The sequence below is a fragment of the Equus quagga genome, chromosome 4 (assembly GCF_021613505.1).
Source record: "Equus quagga isolate Etosha38 chromosome 4, UCLA_HA_Equagga_1.0, whole genome shotgun sequence".
Classification (NCBI taxonomy): Eukaryota; Metazoa; Chordata; class Mammalia; order Perissodactyla; family Equidae; genus Equus; species Equus quagga.
The window spans coordinates 116,183,636-116,205,001 of record NC_060270.1 but is presented as its reverse complement, the minus strand read 5'-3'; the positions used below and the strand labels follow the sequence as shown (position 1 = coordinate 116,205,001).

Sequence of the window (21,366 nt, the reverse complement as noted above, 5' to 3'; positions counted from 1 at the left end):
GCCCAAAAATGGTTACTTTCTTCTCATTGTTTTCACAGAATTAGAGATTTTTCTAGGCACTAAATAAATCAAATACCTAATCCATTTTAAACTTGATCTTCTGCCTTTATACACTGTATAATGTTCCCCCTTCTTTGTTTCTAGGTCTTGCTAATTCTTTCTAAGAATAATGAAGTAAAATAATGGTTAGCAGCATAAATTGTATTTTGAAGGCACTCAATGAAAAACATAACCTTTTCTAAGAAGAACTTTTGTAAGAAAGGACATGTACTTAATCTGTACAAGAATCATGGAATGTCAACTTGCTTTTGCATTAAAAGCAAAGCAATGTGCTGACTTATTTGTGGCAAAATGGATAAATCTTTTAATTCAGAGGTAGCATTATTTGCGGTTAGTACTTTTCAAATGTATTATTGTAATAATTGAATTCAAATGGTCATTTTCCACAAATGTTCACTAATGATCCAAAGTCATCAACAGTGATTTAATTGGCCAACCAAAATGTGAAGGCTTCTTTCATTAAAGCATTCAGCCTGTCATTCTAAAATGCACTGCCATCTATCAGGCTGCATTGATAACACCGTAGCATCTGCCTTTCAGAGACCTTAAATACCATTTCAAGCTCATCTCAAATCATCTTTTGTGTCCAGTTCTCCAGGAAACCATCAAATTGTCATTAAAATAATAAATACCATGATATCCTCAGAAAGAAAAATATTCCTGCTTGGCTTCCAGGAATAAAAAAGCATTGTTGGTATTAAGATGGGGAAAAATAAGGTACAGCAAGGAAAAAAAAATCCTAAATTCAAAAAGAAAAATTTAGTTTAAAAGAGCTCTAAAACTAGACACCAAACAGTACAAATTCCTATTCATGCAATCTCTACCACCTAAAAGATGTTCTACCAGGTCCTCCTCCTATCTCCCTGAGACAACACATCACAATGCTTCAGCCTCAGTTTTCTCATCTGCAAAGGGATTAGCATCCATAAACTCTTTTCACTTCAAATATCCTATGATTTTAAGCACTTAAAAAAAGTTACAGGGGCCGGCCCCATGGCCGAGTGGTTAAGTTCACGCATTCTTCTTTGGCAGCCCAGGGTTTCACTGGTTCGGATCCTGGGCGCAGACATGGCACCACTTGCCAAGCCATGCTTAGGCAGCATCCCACATGCCACAACTAGAAGGACCCACAACTAAAAATATAAACGACTATGTACCAGGGGGCTTTGGGGAGAAAAACAAAAAATAAAATCTTTAAAAAAAAAAAGTTATAAATTAGTTATTTCCAGATTTGCTCCAAAGGATTAAAAAACCCAAAAAACGCAACTACTCTTGAGTAGTAGAAGTGGCATGATTATAAGCTACCCATACTGAGGCAGCTCAAAAGAGAAGGGTGAAGAACAGTCAATGCCAGTCTCCTATGTTATCTGTAATATAGTTTCACTGAATGTGTCCTGTGGTTATGGATGTAATTGTCCTGAAAAGACTGCAAACAACTGCTCCAACAAGATGGAGCACATTAGAACCTCAGCAGGATGCCCAACAGCTAGCTTGTCTGCCTGGTTTTACACCTCTGGTAATAATGCAATTCCACAAGGAACTGAACCATCGTCTGAGAAGCCACCCAACAGCCACTGCATATTTAATGAAGTCGCTCACCAAGCGCTGGAAAACAGAAGGTGCTTGGAGTGCATCATTAGTTCTGTCAGAGGGATAATTTACACATCTATCTTGTCAAATTTTCTATGGTTTATACTTTTACAATAATCAATCTAACATACATTTGATTAGTGAACTAGAAAGTAAAAAAAAAAAAAGGCAATATAGGCAGCATAGCTGTGGCCCCTCATAAACATATTTGATGAAAGAATTTAACCCCTTGATGGCAGAGGTCTGTGGGCTTCTTCTGTCAGTGATAAGAGAATTTGAACTGAGGTAAGAAATCATGGTTTATGCAACTAAAAAGACTAGGAATTTTTTTGGTTTTCTCAATTTAAGTCAATTACATTGTAGCATAAGTGCACAAAGAGAAAACAGCTTAAGTAAAAAAGCTCAAGGAGCCTTTATATTAAGAAAAGTATTGGAAATAGTCTTCATAAAATTCTAGAGATCCTTCTCTGGCTGTCTTGGATGAATCAATAAATCTAAAAAACAACAATGAAACACCAAAGGCCCTAATCCCAAAGAGGGATCACTCTTCAAAATAGAAGATTTTTATTCTAGAGCTCAACAACAGTAATAATAATATCATTTGTACAATCTTTATTTGCGTTGGTAGGCATTCAGAAATCAGCTAACTACACTGATCTGGACACATGTAAAACACATGGACGCACAACTATATAGTAGTTGCTAAAACATTCGTGGAGCTCCTTTTCAGAAATGAAGAAATAGTACTCTGTCCTTTATGTAGCATGCCATATTGGAGGAGGGGAAAATGGATGAATAAAAACAGCAAATAACAGGTGGTCTAAGACTATTTCAACATTCCTTATATGTACAGTTATCCATGAAAAGGCACGTGTACATTCATACCACATGAAACATACTGCTCTTTCCAGACCTGGGTTATCTGATGTGGGGCATTCATGACTACTAACTCAACAACATCCCTTTGACTTCTGATTCTCTAGAATCATAAACTTAGCCTGCGAGTCAACACTAGAGCTACAAAAAGCCAAGTCCATCATCTTCAAAAACAAGATAGGGACGCTGTATTCCACTGCTCACAATTATTCTATATACATAATGCCCAAAGTACTTAAGCCAGGTATTTTAGAGGCTTGGATGTATTTTTAAAGATACTAAAAACATAGGCTAGTCAAGTACTAAACATTATAGAAAACTAATGGGGGAAATTCTTTTTCTGCTTAAATTAAAAGTGGAATTCACAATTTAATTTCTAATAATGTATATACAGACTATCCTGGATAAAACAAGTATTTTGTGTTCTTCCACAATATACAGCACATCTTTTAAAATTTACTTTTGGAACAGAGAAAATGGAAGATTTTGGGATAAGTCTCTGAAATCACAGGCTCAACAGTTTCCTTTGGACGCTAATAGCTCAAGAAAGAATGCATTTTGTGGTATGATCAACAGCATAAAAGAATGAATAGATACGTATGCAAGGGGGAGGGGTAATGGGAGTGTTGTGCGTTGAAATATGGACATGGTGGCTAGCCTGGCCACCAAAAATTATCTGGAACTACTCTTTGTGGTGTAAAGGACTGAAGACCTAGCAGAGACTAGCAAATAGTCCCCATCGTAAAAGGGATAAATCTAGGGTGTACTAGTCAGAGTTCGTTTTAGCTAAATAAATTAAAAACTTGTTGAATTATGAATTTGATTATAAGATTTAAAAGATTTATTATAAACTTATTTAAAAACAAATTATGAAATGGACGGTACATTAAAAAGATTACTAATGCTACAGCTCAGAAGTAGAATTTAGACAAAGCTAAAAACACCTAACCATTATCATAACAACTATATTTTGAAAGTTCTAGTTTGAGCATCCTGGATACCTTTTTAGCACTATTCCATAGGTCAGATTTAAAAAAGAAAATCTAGACTTAGCTGCTTGTATGAGTGATCTGAGCATCGACTTTGTATTTCAAGATTTAATTAATCCAGCTATACTACTGGTGGGTTATATAAGGAATTGGTGCCAGAGGGACAGCCAAGCTCTTGCCAGATGAGGTTCTGGCCCCATGAAACTTGTTAGGTACTGATGAGGACAGAGAAGCACAATGGACAATTTCTACTCTGTGAGGTACCTGGGTGATCAGAGAAGCACAATGGACAATTTCTACTCTGTGAGGTACCTGGGTGATCTGACTATGATGATGTTTTTCTGAGAGGGGGTTATTTCAACCTGAAAAGATTTAGCTGTCCATTTGTTCGTGATATAAAGCACACTTTTGTGTGCATGCTTGGTTTTGGCAGCGATACATGCTGAATGTTAGTTAACAGATCTCCAACTGAGGGATGCTAACATCCAGACTTTATAGGCATATGAGATAGGACTATGACTTTCCAAGAGTCTAATTTAATGCTTAGTGAATATGTAAAGTCATGTTTGATTTCTTTATGCAGTGAACAGGTCACATAACATGAGATAGAAAAGGGCAGAAAAGAATGGAAAACATCATATGCTCCTTGAATACTAGGGCCATGTTTTATTCATTTTTGTAGTCCTGCTGCATAATGTAGTTGTATATGCCACACAGTAAGAATTCAATGAACGTTAGTTAAAAGAAAAAATAGGGGCTGGCTCCGTGGCTGAGTGGTTAAGTTCGCACGCTCCGCTGCGGCGGCCCAGGGTTCGGATCCTGGGTGCGGACATGGCACTGCTCGTCAGGCCACGTTGAGGCGGCGTCCCACATCCCACAACTAGAAGGACCTGCAACTAAGATACACAACTGTGTACAGGGGGGTTTGGGGAGATAAAGCAGAAAAAGCAAAAAGAAAAAAGAAATACTGAACGACAGTTATCTATAAGCCATTTTTGTTAAGGGGTAGGGATTGAAATGTCTGGGTTTCCTTAATTTCCTTTGGTTCTATCTGCCTTGCATTCCCTATATTCTGAAATTATTTCTTGGATATACTCAGAGGTACTCTCAGTAGCTAAGACAGGAGAAAGTATATCATGGAACCTAAAACTCTCATTTTCTTCAAATCTCTAGGACTCTTTGAACTATATCAGTGGTTCTCAACGGAGGCAATTTTGACCCCCGGGAGACATTTAGCAATGTCTGCAGACATTTTTAGTTGTCATAACTGGGGTGATGTTACCAGCATCTGGTGGGTAGAGGCCAGGGATGCTGCTAAACATACTATAATGCACAAGACAGCCCCCACAACGAAGAATTATCCAGCCAAAAATGTCAACAGTGCCAAGACAAGAAATCCTGGACTAGATGCTTCTACAGGTCTATCTCCTAGGAGCCCAAATAATTTCCATAAAGGCAACATACCTTCACTGTTACAAGCAGCTGGATTAGTAGTAAATGGCTTATTGCCATTACAAGGTGACCTTGTTCTAAATTTGAGGCTACTGATCAAATTGAAAGTCTGGCAAAAGTGTACAGTGGACAGAAGAAAACCAACCATTAATAACAAGTGCTACTTTATTTTAAAAGTTAACTCCTAAAGACTTGAATCTAATGTCTACTGAAAAAAACTTTTGAGTCATTTTTTTTTTGGCCATTTTTCCGGTCAATGTGTGAAAATATATATGAAATAAAGATTCACAGCACTGTCCAGTAGCACTTTCTGTGATGACAGAAATTTCTATACTCCACTGTTTAACATAGAAGCTCCTAGCCACATGTGGATATTAAGCTCTTGAAAGGTGGCTACTGCAAGTGAGGAAATGAATTTTTAATTTTAGTTAATTTAAACTTAAATAGCTGCATGTAGCCTAGTGATTTCTATGTTAGACAACACAGAACAACATTAAAAATAAATTTTACCTAAAGTCACTTTTAACAGACGTTACACTTGAAAATATCTATTAGGATGAATTGTTTGCTAATCACATAAAACTAACTATAAAAAGTTACTCTATAACAATATAATATAATAATGTAGTACAGGCATTCTCAGAGAGGCAAACATCTAGTACTCAGAAAAGTCTTGGATGAAAAAGTTCTCTTTAGAGGTCCAGAGAGGTAGTACAGTCGGCCCTCTGTATCCATGGGTTCCGCATCCAACAATACCATGCAGGGCAGACTAAGAGACCTGAGCATCCGTGGATTCTGGTATCTGAGGGGGCCTCTTGGAACCAATCCCCCACAGATACTAAAGGATGACTGTATTATCCAAACCACCTATTCTCTCCTAGTGACACACGTGAGGCTGGAAGCCACAATGGGTATATATAACCCAAGGTAAGAGATGGCAAACACAATGTTGTCCCTTCTCTTTTGTCTTGGATGGGGAATCTGTAATTTCACGGGTGGGAAGGCACAGGGATCAAGACGTTCTTACAACAGACTTTTTGTCAGCTCTCAAATCTGTTTATCCTATGATACAGCTGAAATAGTTAAATTTTCAGCTAAATTATGGGTTAAATTGGCTTTTACAATCTGGTCTTGGAATCCAACTACTTAGAACATTGCTTCAATGGAAACTACTTATAAATTATGTGAGAAAAAGCCAGTCACAATAAACCAAGGGGGAAAAATTAATTTAAAGGGCCAAACAAACTTTGTGCTATCTTATTGATAGTCTGATAAAGATCCAATATTGGAAAGGCTATACTCATCTGGTAGTATCAAAAGACCAAAATCACAACCAGGATATTGACACTGACATAATCAAGATACAGAACAGTACCATCATCACAAGGATCCCACTGTTGCCTGTGTATAGTCACCTCCACCCCACACTCGACTTCTGGAAACCACTAATCCGTTCTAGTTCTATAATTTTGTCATTGCAAAAGTGTTATAGCAATAGAACCAACAGTAGGTAATCTTTCGGGATTGGCTTTTTCTTCACTCAGCATAACTCCCTGGAGAAACATCCAAGTTGCTGCATGCACTAACAGTTCATTTCTTCTTATTGCTAAGCAGTACTCCACAGGATAGATGTACCACAGTTTGTGTAGCCAGCCATTTGCTAGCTGAAGGACATCTGGGTTGTTTCCAGTTTTGGGCTATTATGAGTAATAGGTTTTCAATTCTCTGGTATAAATGCCCGAGTGTAATTGATGGGTTGAATGGTAGCTGTATGTTTGCTTTTATAAGAAACTGCCAAACTGTTCACAGAATAGCTACACCACTTTATGTCACCAGCAGCAATGTATAATTGATCTAGTTTCTCCGCATCCTCACCAGCATTTGATTTTGTCACTATTTTTTAATTTTAGCTTTCTGATAGGTGCATAATGATTTCTCTTGTGGTTTTAATTTACATTCCCTAATGGCTAATGATGCTGAACATCTTTCATGTGATTATTTGCCATCTGTATATCCTCTTCAGTGAAATGATTTTCATATCTTTTGCCCATTTTCTAATTGGACTGTTTGCATTTTACTAGTGAGTTTTGAGAGTTCTTTCTATCTTATAGACACAGGTCTTTTTTTGGATATGTGGTTTGCACATATTTCCTCCCACTCTGTAGCCTACCTTTTCATGTTCTTTAGAGTCCTTCACAGAGCAAACATTTTTAATTTTGATGAGATCCAGTTTGTCAATTTTTCCTTTAATGGACTGTACTTTTGGTGACCAGTTTAAGAACTCTTCGCCTATCTCTAGAGCCTGAAGATTTTCTCCTGTTTTTTTTTTAAAGTTTTATTATTTTATGTTTTACATTTAAATCTATTATCTATTTTGAGTTAATTTGGTAGAAAGTGTGAGGTTTAAAAAACAATGTTCTCTTTTTTTTTTTTTTTTTTTTGCCTGTGGGTATCCAGTTGCTCCAGTACCATTTGTTAAAAAAGCTAGATGCTTCCTCCATTGGATTTGTCAAAATCAGCTGGACACACTTGTGTGAGTCTATATCTGGATTCTCTATTCTGTTCTATTGATAAACGTGTCTCTCCTCCAATATCACATAGTCTTGATTACTGTAGCTGTACCGATATTGTAAGTCTTAAAATCAGGTAGACTGATTCCTATGACTTTATTTTCTTTATTCAAAACTGTTAGCTATCTAGCTCCTTTGCTTACAAAACAAATTTTGAATAATCTTTTCTATATCTACTAAAAATCTTGCCAAAATCTTGAAAGGAATTGCATTAAACAAATAGATCAATCTGGGGAGGACTGACATCTTTACCATGTTCAGTTTTCTACCAATCCATGAACAGAGTCTCTCCATTTATTTAGGCCTTCTCTGATTTTTTTCATCAACCTTCTATAGTTTTCAGAATACAGATCCTGTATATATTGTTAGATTTATGCCTAAGTACATATATATTTTGTTAGATTTACGCCTATTTCATTTTCTTTGGAGCAACTGTAAATGGTATTGTGTTTTAAATTTCAGTTACTATATGTTTGTTATTAACATACAGAAATCCAAATGATTTTTGCGTGTGCTCTTGTATTCTACAATCTTGATGATCTTGTATCTGTAGATTCTTTGGGATTTTTCTAAAAAGACAATAATGTCATCTATAAATAGTGACAGCTTTATTTCTTCCTTTCCAATTTGTATGTCTTTTATTTCATACTACAGGTTTTTAATAAACAGCCTCAACACTGATCTTTTGGTCATTCTTTTAAGTAGTCTCTTTTTACTTTTAAAGTTTCTGACACTCTTGGATTCTGTTAAGACCACAAAAAAAGCTAAGAGCAGCTGCCCCATAGTTATTCTCTGAACATAGGAAATAATCTTGGTTCAGTTAAGACACCAATATTTAAAGTAAGACTGGTTATATTTAATCAGGTTTTTTACTTCCCAATAAGGACTTAGTTATAATTTTACCAAATGAACAACTTAAAAACTTAAGTCATAAATTAAAATTAAATACATGGCTGATATAAACTCTGCTGTTTAAACTGACCAGCTCCTCAGTTACAAAAACAAGCACTATGAAGATTAAGTTAAGCAGGCTTTATAATTTCCTATAGCCTCCAGTTCCAGACTACATCTGTTTTCTCTGATATACAAAACCAGAGGTAAAATAGCTCCATTTATCACAGCATGATTGTAGGCAGACAAACCAGTCTGTCTGTTTCCAGATAATGAAAGCAACTGTTATTAATCACAATTACAGGCCAAACTCTCTAAGAGAAATTGCATCAATATTTCCCCAACCTCTAGCCCTTCTACTCTTGAGCTCAAAAATGGTACTGAGAGTGTCACGACACTGCCTGATGGTCAGTAAATAAAGAGGTCAACTTGAGTTTTAAGTTCAGGATGCAAATTAAGAAAAATCTTTTCTACACATTAAAAAGAAGTCATCTGGGCCAGCCCAGTGGCGCAAGGTTAAGTTGGCACGTTCCGATTCTCGGCGGCCCGGGGTTCACCGGTTCGGATCCTGGGTGTGGACATGGCACTGCTTGGCATGCCATGCTGTGGTAGGCATCCCACATATAAAGTAGAGGAAGACTGGCACAGATGTTAGCTCAGGGCCAGGCTTCCTCAGCAAAAAGAGGAGGACTAGCAGTAGTTAGCTCATGGCTAATCTTCCTCAAAAAAAAAAAAAAAAAGAGAAGAATAAATAAATAAATAAAAAGAAGTCATCTCTCAAAAGCTCTATTATTGATTAAGTTTAGCAGGACAATTAAACCCATTCTATTTAAAATTTATATGAAAACACTTCTGCTTTATGAAACTATACTGAATAGCAAAGGATATTTGAAATTCACAAATCAGATGATTAACTTTAAGCAGAAAAGCATTTACGAAAATACACATTTTTCTATAACAAATTTTGTAGCCAACGGTGTGAAGGAAATTTATTTCTCTTTCATACAGACTGTAATACAACTGCCTATAAAGTGAGACCAACTGCAGGTTATGATGAAAATACATTAAGACAACTGTTCAATCATATCCCTTGAACATATGGATCTTTTTCAAATAAACTGTAATCCTTTCTTCAATAGTTAGGGCAAGAGTTTAAGAATACAAACCAGAGTTTCACCTAGTGCTGTCTATTGCTTTTATTTTTTAAAAAAGTGACTGTTTTTGAGGCACCTACCATATGCAAGGCACTTTAGATGCTTTACATACATTATCAAATTTAAGTCTTGCAATAATCTCTGAGGGAGGTACTGTTATTCCCGTTTTGCAGATGAGAACACTGTAGCTCAGAGAAGTTATTTCCCTTAGTCACACAGCTGGTTAAGTAAAGAGCCAGAAGTCAAATACAGATTTGACTCCAAAGCCCATGTTCTTTCCCCACTGTTTAAAGGCTGTCAAACTCTTAAGTGTTTTAAGACAAAGTCTGAATGAATCTTACACACACAACACGCATCTGTGGAAGAATACTAAAATGGCTGGTGTTATGTGGTTGTAGAGAAATATACATTATTTTACCTACTTTTCCACTAAATAACTGACTTGGTTAATGCATTTTCCCAGAAATATTATGGAATAAACTGAGCCTTTCCATGATTAAACATGACTCTACATTCAAACCAGGCCTGATTACTAAAGGTTTGAAGTCAATCAGCAATGAGACTAACACTACTCTAACAGGAAAGATTCAGAGCTGTTTGAGAATTTTCAAAAAGGCCCCAAATTCTGTGAGCACTTGGGCACTCATCCACTCCCTTAACATGCGTATTGAGCATTTACTGTGTAGAACAGCCAGTCACTGTGCTAGGGACTGTGGAACACGGTGACGAACACGATAAAGTCAGCAACCTCACTGAACTTATTCAAATAAGGAACACAGAACTACACAAGAGAACAGGGAAGGCACCTCTAAGAAGGTGCCATTATATTAGAGATCTAAACGATGGGGAAGGGAACAATGCAAATCACGGGGGGGAAAACAAGAGAAAGAACATCAGAAAAAGAGGAAACAAATAGCAAAGGCTTTGAAAGGGAAAGATATGTCTGAGGAATAGTAAGAAGGCCAACAGTGCTAGAAGGAAAAAGCAGTAAGAGATGAGGACAGAGAGAGAGAGACATACCATGCCTATCCTTGAAGGTCCTGATAAGGACTTTGGATTTTATTCTGAATATGAGGACAAAACACTGAGTATTAAAAAGATTACTCTGGCAGCAAGACAAATGACAGTAGGGGAGCAGGAGCAGGAGCAAAGAGACCAGTCAGGAGGTTACTGCAGTGGTCCCAGAAGGAAAAAATAGTGACCTATACTAGAGTGTCATGGTGGGGATGCCATCTGGTATTGGGAGTCATCAGCACATAGGGTTTTAAGTGCTGGGACTGAGGTAATCAGTCAGGGAGCGAGTGAACACAGAGAATGAGCTGGCTCTGGGCTGAGCCCTGGAGCACTCCAACATTGAGCAGTTTGAAAGAGGACAAGCTGGCCAAAGGAAAGCATCTTCATTTTACCAGCACATATGAAACATATTTTGCATTCAGGCTTCCCTAGTTTCTTTTTCTAAGCAATAAAAGAAACTAGATAGTTTAGAGTATGTTTCCATGCGGTGATATTTTTGACCACACAGAATATAAAAATATGATAGAAATAAAAGAATTCTATTTAAATAAAGCAGAACCTCTCCATGAATTAATATGTAACCAAACTTTGCCACATTCAAATTCAAGCTAATAATTTCTAAAAATACACTATTTCATGAAACCTGGAATCTTCAACAAACAAAAGTCTATAAGCCTAGAACCTAAAAATGCACATAAATTATACAAGGAGTTTTACTGTAACATGACCTGACTTGCATTTGTTTTTATTACCTGATACTGCTAATGTGTTAGAAACCTACAATAGAAAGAAAGTCAAACTGACTTATGTGCAAGAATTGAGAAAACAATGAAATATCTCTGATGAGGAAATTAAAAGGTTGATTCCTTTCTGTTTTTTGTTTTTTTGAGGAAGATCAGCACTGAGCTAACTACTGCCAATCTTCCTCTTTTTGCTGAGGAAGCCTGGCCCTGAGCTAACATCCATGCCCATCTTCCTCTATTTTATATGTGGGATGCCTATCACAGCATGGGCTGACAAGTGGTGCCATGTCTGCACCCAGGATCGAACCAGCGAACCCCGGGCCACTGAGAAGCGGAACGTGCGAACTTAACCGCTGTGCCACCAGGCTGACCCCGATTCATTTCTGTTTTAACATCTAAAGCAGGACAGGTAATTAACTTAATGTCAAAATTAAAGAAGTAGAGATTTTATATTTTAAAAGAAAAACAGTAATGTTTAGTCTTTCATATCCTTTTTTTATTATATGTCTCTTTCCAAAAGCTGTCAATTTCAATCTTTTTAGCTTTTTGCTGATTTTCCCTATTTTAGGCTCTTAAGTAAGATAACAAGAACACTGAAGCAGGAGGACTCGAGTTCAAATTCAAATTCTGGCACTAACAATTATTGTTGATACCTTTGGGCAAGTTACTGTACACTCAGAACCTTAATATATCTTCATTGGAAAGACAAGAATACTACCTACTCCACAGCATTTTGAGCAGAATTAAAGGAGATTAAGTTATGCAGAGCACCTAGTAAATATTTATAGCTTTATAAATGTTAATTCCTTCCCTATCCCATCTCCCTTCTCTTCACTGTTTCAACATTTATAGCATTTTACATGTTTATTAAAGTCACCTTTTGAGTGTTTTTCAAAGAAAAAGGGAGACTTTTGCCTTGGTGAAAGTGATAATGATATCATAATCCTACCAGTTTTGATCAGTGGCCTGTTGAAATGCTACCATATTATTTTACTGGATTCTAAGGTCCTTCAGGCAAAGGACTACCATTCTTTGAAACTCTATTGCCTTGTGGACCAGTAACATTTATAACATGGAAAACATACAACAACGTGAAAAAGCATTAAGTGTACTTCGTATCAAAAATACCACAGAAGCACCTAAATATATAAAGAGATTATTAACAGACATGAAAGGAGAAACAGACAGTAACACAATAATAGTAGGAGACCTTAACACTCCACTTACACCAATGGATAGATCATCCAAACAGAAGATCCATAAGGGAACACTGGCCTTAAATGACAGCTTAGACAAGATGGACTCAGTAGATATATACAGAACATTCCATCCAAAAATAGCAGAATACACATTCTTTTCAAATGCACATGGAACATTCCCCAGGACAGACCACATATTAGGCCACAAAATAAGTCTCAATAAATTTAAGAAGACTGAAACAATACCAAGCATCTTTTCTGAGCTAAAAGATATGAAACTAAAAACGAACTACAGGAAGAAAATCAGAAAAACCATAAATATGTGGAGATTAAACAAAATGCTACTGAACAATGATTAAGTCAACGGAAAAATAAAAAAATACCTAGAGACAAATAAAAATGAAAATACGCCAAAATTTATTGGAATATGGCAACAGCGGTTCTAAGAGGCAAGTTTACAGCAATACCGGCCTACCTCAACAAACAAGAAAAACCTCAAATAAACAATCTAACAGTGCACCTAAAGGAACTGGAAAAAGAAGAACAAACAAAGCTCAAAATCAGTAGAAGGAAAGAAATAATAAAAATCACAGCAGAAATAAATGAAAGAATAAAAAAACAATAGAAACAAATCAATGAAACCAAGAGCCAGTTATTTGAAAAGATAAACAAAACTGACAGACCTTTAGCTAGGCCCACCAAGAAAAAGACAGAAGGCTCAAATAAATAAAACCGGAAATGAAAAAGGAGAAATTACAACAGATGCCTCAGAAATACAGAAGATTATAAGAGAATCCTATGAAACCAATACGCCAACAAATTGGATAATCCAGAAGAAATGGATAAATTCTTAGAATCATACAACCTTCCAAAACTGAATCAAAAATAAATAGAGAATTTGAATAAATCAATCATGAATAAGGAGACAAAACAGTAATCAAAAACCTCCCAGAAAATAAGAGTCCAGGACCAGATGGCTTTCCTGGTGAATTCTACCAAACATTCAAAGAAGACTTAGTACCTATCCTTCTCAAACTCTTCCAAAAAATTGAAGAGGAAGGGAAGCTTCCTAACTCATTCTACAAAGCCAACATTACCCTGATACAAAACCAGAAGAGGACAACACACACACACACACACACACAAAATAGGCCAATATCACTGGTCAACACCAATGCAAAAATCCTCAACAAAATACTAGCAAATCGAATACAACAATACACTAAAAAGATCATATACCATGATCAAGTAGGATTTCTTCCAGGGATCCAGGGATAGTTCAACATCCACAAATCAATCAGCATGATATACCACTTAACAAAATTAAGAAAAACCACATGATCATCTCAATAGATGCAGAGAAAGCATTTGACAAGATACAGCATCCATTTATGATAAAAACTCTCACTAAAATGGGTATAGAAGGAAAGTACGTCAACATAATAAAGGCCATATATGTCAAACCCACAGCTAAGATCATTCTCAATGGAGAAAAACTGAAAGCTATCCCTCTTAAGAACAGGAACCAGACAAGGATGCCCACTTTCACACTCTTATTTAACATACGATTGGAAGTCCTAGCCAGAGCAATCAGGAAAGAAAAAGAAACAAAAGGAATTCAAGGGGCCAGCCCAGTGGCACAGTGGTTAAGTGTGCACATTCCACTGCAGCAGCCCAGAGTTAGCCAGTTCGGATCCCGTGGGTGGACATGGCACTGCATGGCAAGCCATGCTGTGGTATGTGTCCCATATATAAAGTAGAGGAAGATGGGCACAGATGTTAGCTCAGGGCCAGTCTTCATCAGCAAAAAAAGGAGGATTGGCAGATGTTAACTCAGGGCTAATCTCCCTTGGGGAAAAAAAAAGGGATCCAAACTGGAAAGGAAGAATTGAAATTGTCACTATTTGCAGATGATATGATTTTATATATAGAAAACTCTAAAGAATCCACAAAAAAACTTTTAGAAATAATAAATGAATATGGTAAAGTTGCAGGATACAAAACCAACGTACAAAAATCAGTTGTTTCTATACACTAACAATGAAGTAGCAGAAAGAGAAATTAATAAAATCCCATTTACAATTACAACAACAAAAAAATAAAATACTTAGGAAGAAACTTAGTCAAAGAGGTGAAAGACCTATGCACTGAAAACTATAAAACATTGTTGAAAGAAACTGAAGACACAAAGAAATGGAAAGATATCCCATGCTCTTGAATTGGAAGAATTAACATAGTTAAAATGTCCATACTTCCTAAAGCAATCTACAGATTCAATGCAATCCCCATCAAAATTCCAATGACACTTTTCATAGAAATAGAACAAAGAATCCTAAAATTTATATGGAAAAACAAAAGACCCGAATAGCCAAACGAATCTTGAGAAAAAAGAACAAAGCTGGAGGTATCACACTCTCTGATTTCAAAATATACCACAAAGCAATAGTAATGAAAACAGCACAGTACTGGCACAAAAACAGAGACACAGATCAATGGAACAGAATTGAGAGGCCAGAAATAAACCCAATACGTCTATGGACAGAAAATTTTTGACAAGGGAGCCAAGAACATATAATAGAGAAAAGAAAGTCTCTTCAACAAATGGTGTTGGAAACACTGGACAACCACATGCAAGAGAATGAAAATAGACCACTATCTTACACTATACACAAAAATGAACTCAAAATGGATTAAAGACTTGAACGTAAGCCCTGAAACCATGAAACTTCTAGAAGAAAGCCTAGGCAGTATGTTCTTCAAACTTTGCTTAGCAGCATATTTTCAAGTACCATGTCTGACCAGGCAAGGGAAACAAGAGAAAAAATAAACAAATGGGACTACATCAAACTAAAAAGCTTCTGCACAGCAAAAGAAACCATCAACAAAACAAAAAGACAACCTAACAATTGGGAGAATACATTTACAAACAGTATATCTGATAAGGGGTTAATATCTCCAATCTTAGAGGAAAAAGTGCACTGTTGGCTGTTGACATGTACCAAAAGGTGAAACTGTGGGCTATAGAAAGAAAATTTTATTTTTCTTCAAACAAGTAATTCTGGCAAAAGTACTATGCCTCCTCCCTCCATACAATCGATTTAGAATGAAGAACATATCATTACTTCATGATAGTATGTTTTTACAAGTTCCTCACATACTAATAAAGTGGCATCCTGAAATAGAATATATAAAAAAGATTTTAAATAATGTACATGGCTTTCTGAACATTTTAAGGGAAGGTGCTAAAAAATCTAAGTATCTTTATGAAATACCCCATGGTTAAATTTGCAAAATTAGGTTTAGACTTTCAGATTCATCAGAAACTTTTAATTCCACTTGAGAGGTTTCTAATACCCACTTTCCTCCTTTTTTTCATTTTTGTCATTCTAACATTCCTTAGATAATCTCCATCAAAAGATAATAAACAGGAGGAGGAGGGAAAGAATAAATTCATTCACTTCAATGCTTATCAGTCACTAAGTGAGAAATTTATTTGTAGGGGTTGAGAAAAAAGTAAGGTGATAAAAAAACATTAAATTGGTACAAAGATGCTGGGAATTGTCTTTCAATTTCATTCATCCACATTAGCAATCTTCTCTAGGCCTGGCTATTATGTTTTCTGGACACAGATCCTCTATAGCCCAAAATCTTTTTTCACGAAAATTCTTTCATTCATCCTACATGCATGTACAGAGGGCTAACTGGGCCCATGCACTGTTCTAGGTACTAGTACACAGCAAAAAACAAAACTGAAGTACCTGTCCTCATAGCTAATTTTAAGAAGTATAAAGATATAGCATGCTGGATAATGCTAAATGCTATGATGGAAAAATCAAACAGGGAAAGAGGGATATGAAGAATCCAGGGCAGAGGAGGAGTTGAATTCTTAAATTCAGTGGTCATTTATCCTCACGCTCCTCCCTAAAAAAAATTAAAATTTAAAAATCTACACATAGGTATTTTTGTAAGCACCAAATTATATTGCAGGACGTATTAAGAACAAATTTCTATTACAGAAAATAGTTGGATAACCTTAAAAATTATAATTTTAATGGAAGAATGGCCATTGTTTAACTTTTTAAAAATTGCCTCATATCACTTTTATAAGCCTGCTAGTAACATAGGTAGATATATCTTTTATTTGTGATGTGATCAATCCTATGATAAAACTTAATACATACCACAATGTTCACCAAGTAATCAGAAAATAGCATTAAAATCTTGAAAAGATTTTTTTCATATCTTGTCTTGACTAATTTGATGAATTTTGGATGGGCAGAACAAACAGCTCTTCAATATATGGTACAACTGATGTCCAGCTACATTCAATAGTGACTGAAAAACATTTATGTAGGGTTTTTTCCCCTTTGAAAACTTTTGCTGTAATGGGGACATATCTCTCAGGCAAGCTGAGCTATTCTTGGGTAACATGAAATTCCCTGAGAACTCAGAAGGCTGCTTCCTTATCGAGGCAAGCTTGCCAAGTCAAGCTTCTGTTGGTTACTACCACAACCTAGACTACCTCAGTGACGGACATAAAAACTTTCAAGAAATCTGAAGTGCTCTCAAATTACTCAGTTTATGACTCTTCCCAGCATTTTATAAAACCAAATATTTTTAACAGTAGGAATATTAGAAATTCTATCCCCAAAAAATACCTCCATGGTGATGCGACAGGCTCCCTCCATTAGCGAGGATTTCTTCTCTAGCAGCTGCCTGTATTTGGAGAAAATACGACAAACAGTTGCTACTTAGATTTCACTTTGAAGTGAAAGAGTAAGACCCAGCTCCCAAAGGAGGCACATACTTCCTGGGTTAAATAATAAACTAGAAGCCTAATTTTCCTTTTTCCCTAGGTTAACTACATTCAAAAAGCAATTAAAATATACAGCCTAGCTTTATTAGTTTTTTTCTAGTGAGTAGTCACAATGTCTACTACAACAGTCACTTTGAGATTCTAGAAAAGAAAAAGAAGGCAAAACGATCAATTCAGCAGCACTAAATTGTTAATAATAAAAAAAATTTCATGAAGACAGAGTCTAGTCTTATTCAGCAGTAAACATCTCACTATATCAACAAACACTAGTAACCGACATTTATTGACTGCTTGTTCTACGTCCAGAAAAGTACTAAGCAATTTACCCACAGTAACTTATTCTCACTATAGCCTTATGGAATAATTATAATTACTCCTATTTCACAGATAAAGAAAACGAGGCTTAGATGCTTAAATTACTCACTTAATATCATACAGTGGGCATCGGACTCAAGATTACTTACAAAGCTATCAGGGATCAACCATAAAAGCTGTTATGGAGAACATTTCTTAGGTCAATGTCTTGGGACAAATTACTTGTCAGGCCTATGGATATCTAAGTGTGGGGAAAAAACCCTCGTTTTATCCTCCTAACATGTTAGGCCCTGACTAGGCTCCCTATAGAGCACAAAGGTTAGAAAGATTAACACTTAAAGCAAAATACAGAATGACTGACGTGCAGGGTGAAAAAAGGGTAACAGAAACTGGAATTACATACAATTTCTGAGTATACAATAGCCATGAGGTGAAATATTTACAGTACCTTTAACCTCTCAGAATTACTCGGGTATGGATAAGCCATCAGGCGTTCGGGCCCAGATGGGACAGATGGACCACATCTCATTGCAAAGTAATTTATAAGAATCCTCATCACTTAGGATTTAGGGTTTTTCAAATGAATCATAAATATGGAAGCCCTGCTCTAAGAGATTATATCTTCTAACAAATTATTTTAAATAAAGCAATAGCTACCTGAAATCAGGAGCACTTGGAGAACGGCAGTTTAGACTGGGAAAGAAGGAATAATTTCACTCTTGTAGTACTACAGGGACGGGGCCTCTGGTTAGCCAGAGGGCAATACTGAAACACTGAAAGGCTAAGGTGATGGGAAAGTAACCGAACTTGTGTAGGTGATAGACATGCTCATCATTTTGATTGGAGTGATGATTTCAGAAGTGTACACATTAAGTCAAAACTTTAAATAAGTGCTGTTTACTGTATTTCAGTTATACTTCAAAAAAGCTGTAACAACAACAACAACAAAAGGTTGGGGGAGGCATAGGAGGGAGCCAACCAAACCCTATCTGTGGTTTAGGTCTAAAAGTGTGCCACTGAAAATCACCCTGTGGGACTATCTTCGGCAGGCACGCAATACCGTTAAAACCCTAGGGCACCCGAGGTTTTAATAAAGCTCAAGTCTCTTCTTGGTTCCTCCACAGTCTAGTCTGTTTCTTCAACTCTAGGTACACTTGCAATGAAAAATACTGACCATCAAACAGAAGGCTTTATAAAAATTAGAAGCTTAAGGCCATTTAAGAAATGTAATAGAAACTGCTAGCAAATGAACCTCAATAGACTACATACAGTTTTAGCAAACAAAAAATTATAAACCTAGAATAAGGACATTACAGCAACATAGACCAGGAGCATTAGGGCTGCTGACCTCAACAGCAGCCACCACCTGAGATGGATGGGCTGCCAAAAGTGGTATCAAGGATTCCTACAGTTTGTATTTAGCTTTATCAGGTATTACATACTGTAAGTAACAATCAAAGAAGCACAGGCTACAGAACATTAATTTTAGACTATTAATTCTAAAATATGTAGAGAATATTAATTTTAAGCTCACAATTCAGTATACAATCCAGTGCAGCAAATATGCTTTTTATTTCTATGGGCTATCAACCAGGTAAGCCACGAGTGATTAAAGAGACTCAAACTAAACATTCATAAATCGATAGTAAAGTTTATTTAAACTAATACAAGTATCAAAGAGCTATATTCATGGATGTAAAATTACCTCGGTCTGTTCAAACACAGTCAGTGGGTCACTTATTCCCCTGTAGTTAAAGGCAAAGTAGAAATAGACACATGCACCTGCATCATATGTCTGCGTCACCCTAAAAAACAAACAGACAAAATCCCCGCAAGGCTTTAAGTTAAGTGAAATCAGATATAACATCTAGAAACTTAAAGGCAAGATCATCGGAATGATTTGCTTAAGCCACTCTCTCATTCTCTACCCAGACTCCTACTCCATGGAAGCAACACAGATTGGCTGGATGAAGGATCTATAGGAACTAATTGCACTATTTCTTACAATTTTGCTAAGTCTGGATTATCATCCAAAAAAAGTTTAAATTTAAAAAAAAAACAAAAAAAAGTTAAATTTAAAAACAATGTAAATGTTTCTCCAATTGCCCTGAAATAAACAAAACCCCACCATTCACACTTTCATTCTCAGAAAGAATTTTTTTTTTCATGAAGTATCTTGCAGTTAAAGACAGTCCCAAAACAGACTAAGTGGAACTTGGTGATCCATTGTATCTTCTACAGTTTCTCAAAGTTAACAGAAATAAGTATGACAACTTAAAACTAGGAAACAAGAGAAACGTTCAAATACCAAAAATGATTAGACTGGGTAAACTACAGCATTCTCCACCAAGTTCACATGAAAAATTAGTATGACTTTGAAAACAAATTGAATGATCATATCAAATGCAGTGACGTGACCTTAAAATAGTGTCTCTGAAGGTTTTATACGCTGGGTCCCCTAAGTGTGCATGTTGTATGTGATTACATAAGATATCAAGAATGTTAGATTATGAAATCATAATCTGATATATATTTGGGCTTTCAAAATGCAATTAGATGAAGCATTTAAAAGGGAGCTAAGGTAATCATAGTCAAATCTCTGAATGCAATTTACAGAGGTTCCCACAAAGAATTTAATTTAACAGAAGGAGCAAATACAGAAAAAATACTCTTTTTACTACACAATACAAATAGAATCTAATCTAAAATTTTAATGGCCTTTTAGGCCAAATGTTAGGTGCCTGAGAACAGAAGAAATGAACTGTTTAACAATGCTACTGTCAATTTGCCAGCTGTGTTTTTCTTCTAGTGTTAATCACACCCATAAAAAAGATCGCTTGAATGTTTACATTTTAAGTACCAGATTTACAAAGTTTAAGAAAAATGGAGAACCATTTTGACTATGAGGACATTATCACTAGGAATAACAAACTTAAAATAAATTTAAAGGATACATGAATGAAATGAGTTTATAGAAATTAGTAAAATATACATTACTCATACGAGAATCATTAATATCAATAAACAGAAAATGTAACTAAATATTAATAGAGCAGTGCCATCTTCCAATAAATCCAGGATCTATATTATACAGCTCCGTTTTTGTAGATAAGTAGGCTTCTAAAGTTACAACACAACTTGACTGATCAGTATTGCCGGCCTGGTGGCGCAGTGGTTAAATTCACACGTTCCGCTTCTTGGCGGCCTGGGGTTCGCCGGTTCTGATCCCGGGTGGGGACATGGCATTGCTTGGCAAGCCATGCTGTGGTAGGCATCCCACATACAAAAAGTAGAGGAAGATGGGCACGGATGTTAGCTCAGGGCCAGGCTTCCTCAGAAAACAGAGGAGGACTGACAGTAGTTAGCTCAGGGCCAATCTTCCTCAAAAAAAAAAAAAAAGACAAAGTAGAAATAATGAAAACATCTTTTGGAAAACTTCAATTTGGGTCCATTTCACAAAGTGACTCAGATATAACACCTTTTAATAGATCAGTTCTATCATTTAAGCACTTAAACACCAACCTCTTACAAAATCATGGGGACAAGTGACAGTGTGGCTGCCAAAGTCATTATATTATTCTTCAATTTCTAAAAATCTTTTGAGCTCTACACTTTCAGAGTACTTTACTTGTATTAGAATCACTGGCTAAGAATTCCTTCCCATAAAATTTCTTCACAAAGTTTAGGGTTAAAATTT

The 21,366-nt window shown here is 36.1% G+C and overlaps 1 protein-coding gene across 1 annotated transcript in view; it reads right to left on the bottom strand.

The window, feature by feature from the left end:
• AGPS (alkylglycerone phosphate synthase) overlaps positions 1-21,366 on the bottom strand; it is a 140,990-nt gene that overhangs the window by 2,596 nt on the left and 117,028 nt on the right. Inside the window, exons 18-19 of the mRNA XM_046658916.1 lie at positions 19,375-19,474; positions 17,197-17,254 (exon numbers count right to left, since the gene is read on the bottom strand). Coding sequence (XP_046514872.1) covers positions 17,197-17,254; positions 19,375-19,474 — 158 coding nt within the window. The remainder of the gene's footprint in view (positions 1-17,196; positions 17,255-19,374; positions 19,475-21,366) is intronic.